This window comes from Coloeus monedula (genome assembly GCF_965178545.1).
Source record: "Coloeus monedula genome assembly, chromosome: 20".
NCBI lineage: Eukaryota > Metazoa > Chordata > Aves > Passeriformes > Corvidae > Coloeus > Coloeus monedula.
The window spans coordinates 5314755-5327458 of NC_138800.1; the positions used below are offsets into that span (position 1 = coordinate 5314755).

At 46.5% G+C, this 12704-nt stretch overlaps 1 protein-coding gene across 3 annotated transcripts in view; it reads right to left on the minus strand.

Annotated features, from left to right (window-relative positions):
- Window positions 1-12704, minus strand: part of AP2B1 (adaptor related protein complex 2 subunit beta 1) — a 77576-nt gene that overhangs the window by 32109 nt on the left and 32763 nt on the right. For all 3 annotated transcript variants that reach the window (XM_082294809.1, XM_082294807.1, XM_082294808.1), the window contains exons 11-14: window positions 12008-12173; window positions 10934-11032; window positions 7893-8152; window positions 3744-3936 (exon numbers count right to left, since the gene is read on the minus strand). In XM_082294809.1, the coding sequence (XP_082150935.1) occupies window positions 3744-3936; window positions 7893-8152; window positions 10934-11032; window positions 12008-12173 (718 nt within the window). The remainder of the gene's footprint in view (window positions 1-3743; window positions 3937-7892; window positions 8153-10933; window positions 11033-12007; window positions 12174-12704) is intronic.

The window sequence follows — 12704 nt, forward strand, 5'->3', positions numbered from 1 at the left end:
CAGTGTTTATCAAGCAGCTTTTCAGTTTAGGACATAAATCAACCTGACCAGCTGCCAGTCTCGAATCAATAATATTCTTGTAGATGAGTGGCTAGAGTATTAAATAAAATCCTTACATAACAGACAATCCAAGCCTGTCCATTCCTGCAGATTTACTGCTCTGCCCCCAGAGCCAGCCTTCCTGGCTCTTGGCCACAGTGCCCTGCTCCCATTCAATGCAGGGGCTCCCAGGAAGCACAGTGTGCTCTCATGCTCCCTGGATTTGCAGAACAAATGAACACACAACAAGGTTTAAAGGCAAAAATGTCATGTCAGCACAGACAGACATCTTGCAAAGCACTGCATCATTGCACACGAGTTGGGAGAGTGACTGGAACCTCTCGGGATGCACAGATTCCAGCTCTCGGGATGCACAGCTCTGCACCCAGCACTCTGCTGTCCCAGAAGTTTTGTTTCTCCCCCATCAGTGACTGATATGGCTACTGTGGAGCTGGAGAGCCCAAATAGTTTTGTAAAGTGGGCTTGGTCAGCATTTTATACAAAAAGAAAATTGGGCAGAGAAGAACAAGATCTGCCCAGGGTGGCAAACAGGGGCACAACCTGTTCCCCAGAAAACAGCTCTCCCTAACTTCTAGAGCAAGTCTGCTCTGCTTATAAGCAATGCTCTTGTACCAAAGGTCCTTTTTCTCCTCTTTTTAATTGTTAACACATGCTCAGCATCTGTGCATGCATGTTACATTTAATACCAATTACAGAACTCACTATGGAGATAAAATAAGATTTACTCACTGAAGAAATTAACCTCTCAAGCAGCTGGAGTCTCACTGGTCATGGGGATAAATATCTAGCAATACTGAGGACAATTCAAATGAACAATATTAATTTGGTGTTTATGAGATTTTACACCACACAGTCTCTATTTAAATGCCTGGAATTAAAATAAAACCCCACAGTTTAAGAAATGGAAATACAGAATGATGCTTTCCTTGGAAGTTAACGCTGCTGTTGGTCTTTCTGGGTTAGTCCCACTGGGATTTTCACTGCAACAACATCCCTCTGATGAGACACCCCTCCAAAGACAAGGGGGTAGAAGAGGGGATCAACAGATGCCACTGAGTGGGTGTGACAAACTGGCTGAGATCCTGCTAGCAGCCTCTTCCAGACCTCCAGCTGCCTTTGAGGCACTCACAGGACTGAGGCAATGTCGCCGTCACAGAGCGTGCAGCCTCGGTCAGCCCAACAAGGCAGGGGAAGAAATGTATTTTAAAAACCTTAAGGAGTACCAGAAAGGGAAATTTCAAAGCAGAACAATTCAGGTATTGCTGGCCCCCAGGTGTTTTTGATCCTTGGTGAAGGGTGAAGAGCTCAGCCCTTCTTCAAAGGCACAGTGGGATGTGTCTCACCTCCTCCCCACACACAGAAATCAGGCCTGTGGGATCTGCAGTTTGAGACTGATTTTGGCACAGCACAGATGTGGTTTAATATTAGCCTGAGGTCCAAATGCCAATCCTCTTGGCAAGCCCTGCAGCCCAGGACACTTCCCAGCAATTTGGGTAATACCAGGTTAGGGTTAACCCAGCTTGACACTTGTTCAACACGTGCTTACAGCAACAAACAAGCACAGAGATCCCATTCACTCACTAATTAAGCTTATTATCCTAGAATAATTTAGGTTGGAAAAGACCTCCACACCATTACCAGCACTGCCAAGGCCACCACTAAACCATGTCCCCAAGTGCCCCTTCTACACGATTTTTAAGTGACCCCACCACTGCCCTGGACAGCCCATTCCAGTGCTTGAAAACCCTTCTGGTGAAGACAGATTTCCTAATATTCAATTGAAACCTCCCCTGGCACAAGCACAGGCCATTTCCTCTGGTCCTGTCACTTGTTATGTGAGAAAAGAGACTGACCAAGGGAAGGAAAAGCTGGAGCTTTGATGCAACAGCACTCCAATCAAAAGCATCCACCTTCAAAAACCACACCGGGATTCAGAATTTGTTTTTAGTGCTTCCCCATCTACTCAGCTGAGAGAGCGCTGGCCATGCAGCCCCAGGCACAGCTACTCCCCACCCAGACAGGATCATTTTGTCAGCTCACACTCCATAACTCCACGGATGTACTTAAGGCTTGAGAAAAATACTAAGTAAAAGCCAGGTACCATTTCAACTAACAGCTCCACTGTCAAAGCAGGTCATTAAATTAAGCCCATTAATGCCAGCTGCGAGACAGCTCTTCTCCCAAAACCAAGTTTTAGCTCTGCTGTGTCCATTTATTTGTGTGACACTAATGAGAAACAAAGGGTTACTGTGAGAGGACTGGAAGGCAGCACAGAGGAATTTAAGTGCAAACCATCCTGTGGCACCACAGGCAGCACCACCTTCTGCAATGCCTTAATTCCCAATCCCAGGTTTTTAGAGGCATGTGTTGCAGTGCAGGGAAAGGCTGCACAGGTCACTGCTCTGGGCTCACTGCCTGCTTTCCCAGCAAGTCCAGCTTGACCATTTTGCCAATCCCCAGTAAAAGCAATGTTCCTGCTAACCAAACAAACCTCTGGTTAGAGAGTGCAGAGCCTACAGCACCTCTGACCTCTGTGTCAGTGCCATTAAGGGTTAGATTGTTTCCAGCTCATTAGCCCATGAAGCACTGGAGCTGGAAATGGGTTTAACATTTGCTTTAATAATTTTATGGCAGCTTAAAAAAATATATATTTGATAGATAAGGATTTGTTGAATTGGGGTTCATCCAGCTGCCTCCCCACCTCTGTTATTCAGAGCTTGACGCAGAACTCTAAGTGCACCTAAACCAGGCAGAGATAACCCAGCCCAACTACCACAAGCCAAACCTCAAGCAAGACAAATCCACTGCAGGTCTGAAAAACACCCAGCTATGTCCACTGGGGCAGTCTTATTTGATTTACGTTGTGCAAATACACCTAGGAGTGCTTCTCACCCCTGTGGGGAAGCCAGCAGGGAGCTGGGGATCTGTGTGCTGTGCTCCTTGCCTTGGGAACAGTTCCCAGGATGATCCTTACAGTCACCACTCCTGACTGCTTGGCTGCCACCAGCCTAAAAACCACAGCACTGACCTCTCTGCCCTGCTGCTGGCTGCTTGCTAAGTGATGTTCTCACTGCAGCTCCTGCCCAGCTCACTCCCCAGAGCAGAAGGGAGGTGTGACTGCTCCCACTGGAGCCTGACCCTGTTAGTGCCAGGGCAGGTGCCTTGTGAGCAGTGCTGGCACAGGGAGGACTGCACAGAGAGCTCCCTCTTGACCTCACTGCAATTAAAATGTCACCGATATTAAACCATGACATGCTCTGGAGAATACACAAATGGGAAGGCACAGGGTTACAGCCTGAGAGCTTTAGCACTGAAATTCAGGAGGGCTGGGAATTGGGTGGAATAAATGCCTCCTTGAAAGGGAACCTGATTTAAATAGAAAGCAGTGAAAGGCTTTTACATCCTTAAAACAACTTTTTGGTTTTCTTCTGCAGACAGAAAAAGCACAGAACAAATATATCCACTGACCATGGGGATTCTACAGCATGCAGCAACATTCATTGTAGAGCAGGAAAAGCCTGCTGAAAGTTAGTACAATAACTTTGGTTAAATCCTCCTGGAGTTTCAGGACTCAGCACTGGGAGCTCGGCTCGCTGAGCATTAAAAGCACAAATGATCAAGGCTTTGCAGAGATAAGCACAGCTCCAATTATCTCCATCAGCTAAAGAGGATGTGCTGCTTACCAAGCTGTCCAGCCCTCCTCCCAGCAGGTCCACAGCACCCATCTGCATGGAGGACACTTGGGGCACATTCACGGGGGGCCCCAGGTCCAGGTTGAGGAGGTCACCCAGGAGGTCACCCTGGGAGGGGATGACCTGTGGCTGCTCCAGGTTTGTGGTGGTCGTGGTGCCCACGGGGCTGTCACCAGCATCAGTGCTGTGGGGGGAGAACAAGAAGCAGAAAGGACAAATATCAGACACCTTTGGTCTCCAGTTCCAGGTTCCCAGCATGGGCAAACACAGCAAGAGGTGGCTCAGCAGCAGAGGCCAGGCAAAAGGTGGTGCCAGCAGCTGATGTGGCCACTGACCTGCACCAGGCAGGGTTATGGCACGTGGCTCTTCACCACTTTGAGCACAAAGGTTTTCCTTGCTTTGTACATGGTTTTCAGCCCAGCAAAGGGAATCTTTCAAGGGGTGAATCCTACCCACCTTGAGAATCACAGACCCCCTCTGAAACAGAGAGCCATGGGTACTATGTGGGCTGCAGAACTGAAAATAAGCAGTTCCTACCTCAGAATAAACCTACAGAGATGATTTTCAACCCACTGGGCCTCAGAATGACATGGAAACACAGGGAAAAATAAATAATCCAGATTTCCTCAGAGATCTAACACTGATAAAACCCTTGAGCCCTTACCCTAATCAGTGCAAACTCCACCACTTCCCTCAGATCTAGATTAATCACCTTCTCCTGACCAGCAACAAGGTCCATCCGTCTTTTCTAATTGAAAAACTCAATCTAAAATTGATTCCTCCCTTCTATCAATAATTTCCTTTCCTCTGAGTTAGCAGGCATGCTAATTACTAGTCTAGAAACACTCATTATACAGCTTCCAAAATTTATCATCATATGCAGTCTGGCTACCTTTTATATCTTTCATATTCATTTGTCAGTGAATTGGGTAACAAGGAGAGGGTAAAAAAAAAAACAACTGTAACTCCTGGAGAACTCACTACAATGTATTTATTCTTTAAATCCAGAGATGCTCATTTTAGATAATTAAAACCCATTTTATACCCTGTTTCCAGAATGATTTCTAGCTCATGTTACTGCAGCCAGCAGGTAACTGCACACAATTGCTGTGGGAATTAGTGTTCTGACAAGGTGTTTAACACCAGGGCTGTTCTGCAAGCACTGCAGCTCCTGATTCTGAGTAGCCAAAATTCTCTTATCCTTATTCAGCTATTGAAGGGAAAGATTCAGCCACAGAGTATAAGCTGCTCCCAATTCCAGTGCCAGGAGGAAAAGATAGACCATAAGGAGTGCAGAATGAATTAGTTACCAGGCAGCAGCAGGAAGGGTTGAAAGCTTCTTTGCATTAAAAGCTTCAGAGCCCCAATAGCACTAATATTAGCTGTCCTTTCTGCTGCTGCCTTCAGCAGGGAGAGTGCTGAGTGTGCTGAACTGCTCCCTGAAGCATTCCTGAGGAGAGGTGGTGACTGTGATCCACTCCCACCCCCAGCCTGGGAACAGGAACAGCCTCTCCGAGAGAGGCACAGCACAAACCACTTGGTTCCTTCCCAGGATATAATCCCTCTAACACTCCACCCCTTCAACACTTACTCATCCCTCTCCTGATGGAGACACAGAAATCCCTCTGTGTCTTGTGTAACTGCTGCTGTCCCAAAGCCCAACAAGAAACTAGGAGAGGACAAAGCTAAGTGGGTTTGCTTTAAAAAAGCAAAACCCCAAAGCTTCCATTTGTGGAGAATGGGTCTCTTTAAAGAGATTTCTATAAACAACTTTACATTTTCTTTGAAAGAAAAGAAATTAATAAAGAATATGTGGGTTAAAAAGGGCAAAAAGACTTGATACAAGATTTCCCCCTTACAGTCCTGGGTTTGGCCGTGTGAATTGGAGATTTGGCCCCATGAGTTCAGCCCCCAGCAGTTCCCAGATGTTGGAGTCACAAGGGATGCACAGCCTGAACCAGAACCAAAAATTTCCTGTAGCTGCCTGTGAAATAGGGAAATAGAGACTCCTGCCCAAGTCTAACCAGACTTGCTTCTCCCAGGAGCCCTGTTAACATCTCCCCAAATTTCCCAGCTGAATTATGGCTGAGCAGGGGTGGTGGGAGCCACCACAGGAGGAAACACTGCCAAGCAATCAGATTTCTCCCCCACCCTTGGGATACATCTGCAGCTCTGTGACACTTGGGCTCACTGAAGAGGCAGGAACATTTCACCATCTGTGAGCTGTTCAATGGGTCTGCCCATCAGCTGAGAGCTGCAAGAAACCCGTCCTACAGCACTTTGAACGAAAAAGAAATTAATCAAAACGCCATGGAAGTGTGCTCTGCCAACCAAAATTCCTCCTAGGTTTATACCCAGGGAAGCACCTCTCAAGGCAACGCTGTCCTCACCCTCTTAAACCACATTCACCGTGGACATCTCCCCATTCCCATCTCACAGTGCCATCAGTCTCTACCACATGGGTCAGCCACCAGAATGGTCACTGGAGTGCAGGAGTTGTACAGAAAATCACCTCACCTCAACTGTTTGGACTCATCTTTCACTGGACACCTTTAACTTGCCTTAAACTGATGCAGAAAACCCCAATAATGGGGCATCTTGAGGTGAGCTCACATCAGAGAAGCCTGGTGTGCCATTAAATTAACCCCAGGCATTTTTTTATTTTACCACTGCATCAGCATGATCAGTGTGCAGCACGCTCTGCTGAGCACCCCTCAGACCTTCCCACAGCTTCCCACTGCTGATTGAGGCCTGGAGCTTTGTTTTCTGGGTTTTTTTGAAGCAGTGGTTCTGCCCAAGTCAGAAAATATTTGAGGTCAGCAGACTGAGCATGAGCAACGAGAGCCAAGCACATACACAGTACACGCAAGAAGATAATAAACTGCTCCTTCAAAAAGCTGAATTCTCTGAGCTAAATCCCCTAAAATGCTATTTTCTGTAGTGACTTGGAACAACAGTGTACAGTGAAGCTGGTAAAACCAAAAGCCAAAGCTACCCCGGCTCATTTTGAGACAAATCTTTGATTAGGAGAGGTAGGGAAGTGGCCACTGCTTTTCCTGTCCAACTGGTAGATTTGTGCTTGCTGATTCTGGGTCAGTGCAGCCAGACTTGATTTCATAGGCAGGGAGAAAACAACTCTGCTTCCCAAAGCCAGCCACCACAGAAATAGCTTTAGCTGCTAAGAATAGCAGAGAAGTGGTGTCAGAAAATAGCAAAGAAGCAGCATCGCACACTGATTTATCAGTGCAACAGCAAAAATAGCACTCCAAATGTCACTTTGGGAATATTATTAAGAGGTAAGCCTGGCTGCTCTGCCTCTTGCTGCAAAATGCACTCATTTTTGTAATTAATACCATTAGGGAAAATAGCAACTGCTCACCTGAATGAGGGGCCACGGGAACAGGCCCAACAGCAACACGGCCCCAGCTGGGACTAAGGCACTGCCTGCTCTTGCAGAACTAACCTGCTGCCAGAACTGTGATCCCAGGGAGGCATCAAGGCACCAGGCAACGAGCCAAAGCATTTCCCCCACCTCCCAAATGTCAGGCAGACCATCTCCAGTCTAACCCTTTTCTTTTAAGCCCTAACACTGATGGGGCTTAGATGGCTTCTGCACACCCCTTGCTTTACAGGCACCAAGTGAGAAAGGGAGTGTCACCAATCCTTCTCCATGTCACGTTGCAGCAGTGAAGGATCCCTGTACTTGCCTGTTCCAGGAAAGTGATACTGCATTCCAGGAGACAGGCTCATAAAGCTGTGCTGTTGCTGAAGCAAAGCTCCTACCAAATCATCTTCTGAAAGATGCCTGTTCTCACTCTAGTCCTCCTTGCAGCACTCGTCCAAAGCTGCTGCTTTTCTACTCAAACTCATGTCAAGAGCACTTACAACCAATGTCTTCTCAAAAAACATCCCAGCTTCTCCTCACACAGGAACTTTGATACTTCCTGTGCCTTTGTGACCCAGGAATTCAGAAGCTCCATACCCAGGATTACATTCTGCATGAAACAGCCCCTTGAATGACCTGCAAACTATCAATAAAATCCCACTAGGGTGTTCTAGAAGATTTTTGCTTTTTTTGGACTGTTTTCTAGAAAGAAACAACCAACCCTGCCCATGATCCCCAGGGCTGCCTGAGCTCACCTCCCATGGTGGATTGGCAGGTGCTTGCGGTGGATCCCGTGGCTCCCCTCCACGAAAGCGTTGGGTGGTTTGTGATACACAGAAGCCAGAGACCCAATGTGGCAGATCAGCTCATCCAGCAGGGTTGGCTCAATCAGATCAGTCTCCTCAGAAATCAGTGGCTTTTCTGAGAGCACCACTTCCTTGGCAGTCACTGGATCCGTGGAAAGAAGGCGCCAGTAGATGTAGCCACGATCCCGCAGGTCTGGGTTGTCAGAATCCTGAGACAAAGCAATGCATCACTCACAGGGCTGAAGTGAACTAATGCCTGTAATCATTTTATTCTTCCAGCAGTGATTCTGCTGGATTAAAAAACCCCAACCAGCCAGCAGCCACAGCCACCAATCTCCAAATGATGTTACAAACTGCTTGTTGAGACGAACATCTTAAAATTAAAAACGCAAACCAAAAGTATTAATGCCTGACTTCCTGCTCAGCTGGTAAGGGAGCAAAAAGCCCAGGATTTATATCCCCCAAACCACAGAGCTACCAACTGCTTTCCAAACTTTCCTGCCACTAAGTGTTAGGAGAAATCCAGAAGAAAAGAACATGAGTGGCAATGACTGTTGCATACTAAGAGCAGACACACAATACTGCAGAATGATCCAAGATCCCTGGAAATATGACTTACCCAAGGGCACTGCTGGACAAAAAAGATGCTGCAGAGCCACATCTTAACAAGCCATATTCTTTAGAGCAAAAGAAATCTTATTTATCCTGCCTTTTAGTTATCTAATGAAGTATGGAGAGATGCTAATGATACACACTTAGGATACTTCATCAGTTCTCCAGCTGTCAATAAGACCCTTGTTTTACTGCAGATACTTTTGCCTCTGCATGAAGTGCTAATTATTTCTCTCCTCTTTGAGCAGCTCTGCCCAGAGCAGCAAAGTGAGTGGGGATGGTTTGCTGATAATGTTCTAGGGAGAGGGAGGTGCTGTGGTTTTATGTTGTAGTGAACTGTTCACGGAAACAAGAGCTCAGATTTTTAATCCTCACATCGGCAGAATAACAGGATAAATGTTCCTGAGGGGTTTTTTTTCCCTATAAAATTCCAGCAAAATACTGTACACCTCACCAGCCTTCCTCTTGGCATTTCTTTTTGTATTCTGTGCTCTCATTGCTGCTGCTGACCTGTTAGAACCTGCATCTGCCATCTGCCTCAAGACATTCTCAAACCTCTTCTTGGAATGAGACTGAGCTGAGCTCATTTTGCTTGTAAGGACCTAAATAAATCTCTCTGTTTTCTCCCACATTGTCTCTGCAGAACTGGTTTTGTTTGATGGTAGAATCATGGACTCTCTACGCCCTTCTTCCCTCAACAATCCCTCCCAGACTCTGCACTCAGGATCAGGTAGGGTTTCTGCAAGGACACACATGAAAGGCCACATTCTCCTACTTGCACCTACAGATTCAAGGCTGTCTTCTTCCCACAGCCAAAAAAAACCACACTGGAAACTGAAACAAGAGGGTCAAATCTTTCCCAATTTCTCTCCCAATTCTCCCCTCTCCAGGGTCTCTCTCTGAGCACCCCTGGCTAGCTCAGCTCCCCACCCATGACTGCCCCACAAGAGCAATGCAGAGGTCTGAGACCTCAATTCCTGTGTTTCTTCCATCCTCAGCTACTCCACTGTTATTTTTACCAGTGTTGCCTGGATGAAGCTGGCTCCTGCTACAACCACACCTGCAGTCTGCTGTGCAGACAAACCCTGAGACATTCCAAGTGCAACGATACCTAAGCTGGGGAAAGAAACACACATTTAATTACTCTCCCACTCAAGTGAAAAACACCATCTCTACCTAGAAATCAGACCTCAAAGTTTAAGGGTTTTCAGTGTTTTACAGCCAGTTATCCCACATTGACTTATTATTCATATAAAATACAAAAAGCCAGACTGAATCAACATTTGTGACAAACAGAGGGGAAAAAAAAGCAGACGCCTGCTATATTCTGAGGGTGCCATCAAATGTTTTGTGACTCAGCACAGTGGGTTTTAGCACTTAGTACCTTTCTTCTGTTGGCTCAGACAAATGACACAGCGTGCCCTTGGCCCACTCCTCTCTGAAGAGCAGCTCAGATCCTGCCTAATAGCAGGTTTTGAAGCAAGAAAAGCAGGTCATGGGTTTGTTGCTGCTGACCAATGCAAATCCCCAAAGGAACGAATAAAAGGTTTAAGTGCAGTAAGTCCACAGCCACGATTTCTTGCAGCAGAGGATCAAAAAGGCCAGCTGATGATTGACTCCGGGTTTTCTACTCAGAAACAATCACATTCAGCTGGCAGACTATTGTTATCTCTTGACACAGCAGATCTGGAGAGGAGCCGCTTTTTTTGGGCACTTTACCCCAGTCATTGCAGCCAAGGAGTGTAGGAAGCTCAGCTGAGATCTTACCACCCCTGCCACCAGGACATCTCCACTTCTGTCTTCTAGAACCACAGCAGTTGTGTCTGCCAGCTCCAGCCCAGCCTTGCCTGCAGTGATCTGAGCTCATAACTCAGCACCTCATGCATAATGAATCCCTGATCTTAACCCACTGCTACAGCCTCCAGCAAAGCTGCCACCATGGTTGACAGCATCCAAGTACAAAGGAAAAACCCCAAACTTCAGTTCTTTCCTTCTCATAGCACTGCTTAAACTTTGCTGTTCACAGAACAAAGTCTTTGCCAGGCTCTTTCCCTCTGTTATAGCTCCAGATGTTTAAACTGCAAGCCACCTTCAAGGAGAAAGAATTTTGGTTTCTTGATAATTCTACACTGTCCCTAACTTTCCATTTAGTGAATGAATGGGGATGGAATTCAGACAAAGCAAGAGCTAAGAAGGAGAAAGCAGATTCCAGATAGTAACAGGCACAGAGCAGCTTTTAAATAAAGTCTCTCTGGGAGAGAAGGGAACACCCTTGAATCCGACCTACTGCAAAGCTGACTGGCCTGGCAGATGGGAGCCATCACCCAGCAGGCCAGCACAGTCTGCAGGGCTCTGGGTCACTGGATACCTGGCCTTACCTGTGTGGCCAGGCTGAGGACCTGCTGGACCAGCTCCTGTGTCTCAGAAGGCTTCTTCAAGAACAGCTTCACTATGGCAGTCAGGAGGGTGAGCTGCACCTAAGAGAGAGAGGCGCAGGAGAGATTAAAAACTCATCCATGCTTTAGCAACATCTCCCAAATCTCCATGTCTTTTACTGATATAAAGCATAAGACCTCAGTTTCCTCACAGCATGACCCTATTCTTTGCCATAATGAGGATAATGAGACTCAGAGTCTTGCCTGTTGCAAAACACTTTCGCAGACAAGTCCCTGAGCAGCACGCTGAGGTTTGTGTTGATGCCACAAATAGTTTTTGTCTTTTCTTTTATACCCCTGTTATACCTTTTTACAACTTCTGTATTCTCAGTGCTTTTTGCCTACATTCTTGGCCTTGTTTGTTCAGCTCGGAGACTCAACACTTTGTAAGCTTCGTAGGTAGGGATCAGTGTGCCCCAGAGCCCAAGGTCCTCTCCAGAACACATTCTGTAAACTAAGATAGAACCATCCAGGGGAAGGTTCCTTGGAGAGGGGGGCTCATTCCAGCCTCTCACTGGGGAATCTTTGATAGATGTGCTAATTAGTAACACCTATAATGGTATACCAGATCTTTTGGGGGGGCATTGTGGGGTGCATTTCAGTGCATTCGACCTGGACGTGTGCACCCAAGGATCCTTAAAACAAATACCAAGGTAAAATCCCTTTTTCTCTTCTAACCATGTCTGACCCTTGATTTTAAGACCAGGAAAAGGCATCAGTGTCATATTGTGATGCACTCTACCACTATTCCTCTAAGTCCTGGTCCCCAGTACAGCCATTCCCCCGAGAAATATGAAACATCTGAACACCTTTCAGTTCTGTCCTGTCCTTCCAAAAAGGGAAGTTTTGGAGACACGGACAATAAAGCAAAACTGCAGATTCCCAAGAGTTTTATTTCAGCCCAATATTGAAGCTTTCACTGACAGGTATTGTCTGACCACTGCAATAACATTTACTGTCCATCCCATAAACACACTGCATGAAACACTACAGATAAGATGCACACGGCAACTTTACCTGAGTACTTTCATCATGGAAACCCTCCAGGAAACTCTCCAGCAGCTCATCTGCATTGTCAATTCTTTCAGCATATTCACCCACTATCCAGATCATGGCAGCTCTGGCATCTGGCTCATCCAGGGAATCCAGGTTCTCACACAGAGTGGCAATGATGCTTTCATACCTGGTTTATCAAAGTGCATGTGGATTACTGGGGTGAACTGGACTTGTTTTATTCCATTCCTGCCCACATCATTCTGCAGAGAATCCTGCACTGAATTCATGTCTTGTATTTCTACACAACAAGCAGCATTTTCATTCAACTACAGAAGATATTCCCAGGCTTTTTTTTTCCCCCCAAGCTGAGCACTGAGATCTCACAGGGTCTTTGCAGTTTAATCCATCAGCAAGACCACCCAGATGTGGAATTCAAGATAAAGCTGCCTCCCTTTCTGTTTGCTAATGGGAATGTTTGATCCAACAGTTCAGACCATGAGTCTGACTCAGATCCTGCAGCCTCGCTGGAGGCTTCAGCCTGGTAACCCTGAACTGGGTATTACACTCCCTCTAAGGCTTCTCTGTAAACCAGACAATACCCCACAGTAATTTAGCTTCCCCTAATTCCATGTGTGGGTATCCCTGTCACAAGCAGGGAATTTCTGAGACTGACAGCAGGAATTGCCAGGGAGGCCTGCAGACATCCCATATTATTTTT